Source organism: Sinocyclocheilus grahami, unplaced genomic scaffold (assembly GCF_001515645.1).
Source record: "Sinocyclocheilus grahami isolate Dianchi unplaced genomic scaffold, SAMN03320097.WGS_v1.1 scaffold575.1, whole genome shotgun sequence".
In the NCBI taxonomy this organism is placed as follows: Eukaryota; Metazoa; Chordata; class Actinopteri; order Cypriniformes; family Cyprinidae; genus Sinocyclocheilus; species Sinocyclocheilus grahami.
Genome location: NW_015505754.1, coordinates 311,733 through 316,913, shown reverse-complemented (window position 1 = coordinate 316,913; position 5,181 = coordinate 311,733). Strand labels below are relative to the sequence as shown.

Below are 5,181 nucleotides of genomic sequence, written 5' to 3'. Positions count from 1 at the left end.
ATTTTTTTATTAAATAAAAATAAAAAAAAAAAAAAAAAAATAAACTTTCCCCCCCCCCCCCCAAAAAACATTATTGTTATGTGGGGGAAAAAAAAAATTATATATATAAAATTTAAATTGCACAGTATTTATTTAAAATGATAGTAATTTGTTTTTCAATTACAGAAAAACTAAAAAAAATCTGAAATATTGCCTTGGTCAAAAACCGAAATAAAAGGTTGAAGCTAAAGTGCTGAAATTACTAAAACTAAAGCTTAAATTCGGAATGAAATCAAAATGGACAATTCTTATTTTTGGATGGAATACTGTAGTGTTTATTATAAATAATTTATCCGTGCACTTCTATTTTAAATGAAACTGTACACTTGATTTTTTTTTATGAAATTGCAGCGATTTTTTCTTTCTTTTTTTATCAAGTGAACAGTTGTACAGTTTCAATCATCAGCATCCTGCATCTCTCTCACTCAGCCTCTCTCTCGCTCTCTCTCAAATGCGTGCTGAACGCTTTGAAAGAACTAATATGATCTAGAGCAGGGGAGGGGGGAAAAAAGATGAAAAAGGAATCAGAGAAAGCCTGCCTAGAATGAGTGATTTTTGCCAACTGTTCTGCATTAAGAGCGGTGTATGTCTAATTGTGTGTGTGTGTGTGTGTGTGTGTGTGTGTGTGAGAGAATCATGCTTTGATAAAGACGGCAGCCTGGGCTGCACTTCAGAGAATTGAGTTCATAAAATCAATACAGGCTGAGGACAGGAGAGCATCGCTTGTCTTTTTGTGCTCCAGATCATCCATTATATTCCTTTTTTCTTTAACTTCTTGGCTGGATATTGAAACTGAATTAAAACACACTGTAAATGACAAAAAAGGTAAATGACTGCATCATCAGCTGGCCCATTTTTGCCTGCTGCAAGCAAAAATGAGTGCATATGTATTGCACATTCATGGCAGATTTACAGGACTGTGTCCGCGGCTCTCATTGAGAATAAATCGTGTTCTAGCATGTAACTTTGTCCAGCATATTTTCCTCCCCGCTGCATTTCGCTTCTGCTGCCGTCTGCGGTTTTGCTCTCATAATAGAAGCTGAAGATGGTGGGGATGGAAATAGCACAATGTACAATACAGGTCTGCGTTATTTCATTGCAAGACTCTTGCTTATTGATCATATAAATGATTTGCAGTGTTTTTTTAAGAGTGTAATTTAATTGTGCTTCCTTTTCAATACAAAGCATGAGGTCGTTTTAACAGAATAATTCTGTCAATATTTATTCAACAAAATATTTATTTGTTACAAAATAGTTCTATTTCTAATAATTGCTGTTCTGTTGAAATTTCTTTTCATCAAAGAACCCTGAAAAGATGCATCACAGTTTCCATATGAAACAGCACAACTGTTTTCAACATTGATAATAATCAAAAATAATTCTCGAGTGGCAAATCAGCATATTAGAATGATTTCTGAAGGATCATGTGGCACTAACGACTGGAGTAATGATGCTGAAAATTCAGCACTGATCAAAGGAATAATTTACATTTGACTATATATTCACACAGAAAAAAGCTATTTTAAATTGTAATAATATTTCACAATATTACAGTTTTTACTGTATTTTTAAACAAATAAATGAAGCCTTGGTGAGCATGGCCCAAACAGTAGTGTACATAAAATAGACAATATAGCATGAAATAATTTGCATTATATGAATTTGTAAACTAGGATTTTGGTGGAGATTTGCATTAAAAGCATCACGATTTTCAGTGTTCATGAGCGCACAAAATAGGAATGTGTGAACATCATGGACAAGGGCTCTAAGAGTGTATCTAGGGCTGAAAAAACCCATGCTGGTAACAACAATAGAGATGACAATGGTGATATCTACTGCCTTTGGGAGAAACATCAAAAATAGCACGTACAGTATGTCAACACCTGCCTTCAGTGATAAATACAGCTTCAGATCACAGCTTTGATCATATTTTGCGTGTGTTAGTGTGCTTCCCTGACTCTCATATCAAACATCCTACCTACCCTGTGCAAAGCTGTGATGCCCTCAGGAAGTGCGTACATCATTTCAGCAAAATGATACTTCCTGTTGAACAGAATTATTTTCACCACTACTCATCAATACTGCGTCAATAAATTTGAGCTTAATTTGGCATCTCGGTAAAGGGTCTGAGTATTTACGTAAATTAAAGAAAATTAAAGATTGATGGATGCACATTTTATGGCAGATACTGATGAGCAATGTTCTTGTTATGTGTTATAATTAATTAACCAATATAATGAGAGATGTTATACTGTACGTGTCTGTTTCAAACAAAAATTACCATTTAATTTAGGAGAAACATGCATCAAGTGAAATAAGGCATTAAAACGTAGGAAAAAAATGTGTACTATTGACTAAAAGTTTAGTGTCAATAAGATTAAAAAATATATATATCTTTTTTAAGAACTTAATACTTTTATTGAGCAAGAATGCATTAATTAGATCTAAATTGAGAGTAAGGACATTGAAAATGTTACAAAAGATTTCTATTTTAAATTTGTTCTTTTATACTTTCTATTCATCAAAGAATCCTGAAAAAAATGTATCACCATTTCCACAAAAATACGAAACTGTTTTCAACATTGATAATAATTAGAAATGTTTTTGAACAGCAAACCAGCATATTAGAATGATTTCTGAAGGATCATGTGACTCTGAAGACTGCAGTAATGATGCTGAAAATTCAGCTTTGCATCACAGGAACAAATTATTTTGAAATATATTCACATAGAAAACAGCTATTTTAAATTGTAATAATATTAAGCAATATTACAGTGTTTATAGTATTTCTGATTAAATAAATGCAGCCTTGGTGAGCCATCTTTCAAAAACATCAATAATCTTACCAACCCCAAAGTTTTGTGATCAACTCATATGGGTTACTAGTACTAGAACTTAAGGAGAAGTAACTGATGGATGATATGAGAAATAACATGTCCGCATGTTCACTGAAATTCAACTGATATTTTTACACAATATTTATTTGAAATTCACACAAATATCTAAAAGCAAATTGGTAGATTTTGAAACCGACAGACGGGAGAGTTAACATTCGTTTTAATCAGCCAATGCTGATAATCTCAACATGGCCAAATATTGGCTGATTTATAGGCGTCTGAATAGTCGTCTAAAAGCACAGTACATCAAGACCTGTCTTTAGGGCTTTTAAACATGATGAATATTGATGTGCGTGTTAATTAAATACAAAACGAGAAGACTTACTCCATCAGCGTGTCCGTACTGAATACATCAGCATAACAGCCTGCGAACATCACTCCAGACACATCCTGAGAGAAACACAGACACATGCGGTAAGATTTCAGCTTCTGTTCACGTTCACACACAGGAAAAGAGCAATCATCACTAGAGCTGTTCCTCTTCACCTTTGAATGCTGTTTGTAACCAATCTAGTCAACCTCAAAAACACAACTCTGCTGATAATCAGGAACACTTTTGATTATATTGGATAGGAAAAAGTTAACTAAACAGTCATTTTTCACCCTCATGTAATTCCAAACCCATATTTAACAGCGTAAATATTGACTCTCACAATTCTGTACCAATGCAATGTATTCCTTTATCATGAAACGGATTATAACAATATCAAAAGGAGCAACACAAAACAGGACAGTGTCATCTGGGAACCTTTAGTACAGAAACTTGTTTATAAAAAAAAAAAAAATTGTGACCGAAATTGTGACTTTTTTTATCTCACAATTTGGATTTTTTCCCCTCACAATTCTGAGTTTCTATCTCAAAATTAAGACTTTTTTTCTCGCAAATTCTGAGATATAAAGTCAGAATTGTGAGATGTAAAGGCAGAATTGCAAGATATAAACAGTCAATTCTCAGGAAAAAAAGAATTGTGAGATAAGTTGAAATGACCTTTTTTTATTGTGGAAAAAACAATTGCGAGCTGTAAAGTAAGAATTCAGAGAAAAAATTCTAATTTGCAAGATAAAAATTCAGAATTGTGAGATATAAATGCAGAACTGCAAGATATAAATGCAGATTTGAGAGATATAAACTTGCAATTCATACAAAAAGAGTGAGAGTTGTGGGATTAAAAAATTGGAATTATGTTTTTTTAATTGCGAATAAACAGAATTGCAAGATATAATCTAAGAATTGCGAGATGTCAACTGAGAATTGAAAGCAAAAAAAGTCAGAATTGTGAGATAAAAAGTTGCAATTACCTTTTTTATTGCACAGAAACAACTGCAAGATGTAAACTATGAATTCAGATTTAAAAAATCTAAACTGTAAGATAAAAACTGAATTCAGAGAAAACAAAAGTCAGAATTGTAAGATATAATCTCAGAATTTCAAAATGAAAACTTGCAATTTGCGAGAAAAAAGTCAGAATTGTGAGATAAAAAGCCTCAGATGTTGAACTAGATTTGTTGTGCTAAGTTCACACGTACTCCGTCTGCAGTGCGTATACAGTATGTGTATGCGGTGCAGAAGCAGCACGGACTCATTTTACTTTCGCACAGGACGCGTTTGCAGTCTGCTCCGGTCCGCGGCTGTTTACTATAAACACAACATTTATCCATTATTTTGATTTCAAATCCAAACGTTGTTTCTGAAAATGCTTTTTCAGCATTGTGATTCTCTTTTATCACAGTACAGTAATACAATCTTTCATAGATATATTCACGTTTAAAGGGGTCATATGATGCTTTTTTAAAGATCATTATTTTGTGTATTTGGTGTAACAGAATATGTTGACATGCTTTAATGTTCAAAAAACACATTATTTTTCAAATACTGTACATTGTTGTAGGTCCTCTATGCCCCGCCTCTCTCAAACACGTCGTTTTCTACAAAGTCCCTCCTTCCGACAAGCGCAGTCTGCTCTGATTGGCCAGCTGACCCAGTGCATTGTGATTGGCCGAACACCGCAAGCACTCGTCGGAAATGTAACGCCCCTTACCATAATCGCGAGCTTCATCTTAAAGATTTCTAAATGCATCTACTTTCGGAAGGCCAAATAAAGTGCTTTTGCTTTCGCCTAGAAACACACAGCGTCTCCCTGACATGGCTGCTTCAACACTAACTGTGGCTACTGAAACCAAGCCTTCTTTTTTTGCGTGCACATTTGGGCAGCATTATGCTAATATTTCCACATAGTGAGGTAGA

At 33.9% G+C, this 5,181-nt stretch overlaps 1 protein-coding gene across 1 annotated transcript in view; it reads right to left on the bottom strand.

Annotated features, from left to right (window-relative positions):
- The window catches only part of LOC107556631 (uncharacterized), a 51,213-nt gene that overhangs the window by 44,761 nt on the left and 1,271 nt on the right, over positions 1–5,181 (bottom strand). Inside the window, exon 2 of the mRNA XM_016239767.1 lies at positions 3,262–3,326. Coding sequence (XP_016095253.1) covers positions 3,262–3,311 — 50 coding nt within the window. The 5' untranslated portion in view covers positions 3,312–3,326. The remainder of the gene's footprint in view (positions 1–3,261; positions 3,327–5,181) is intronic.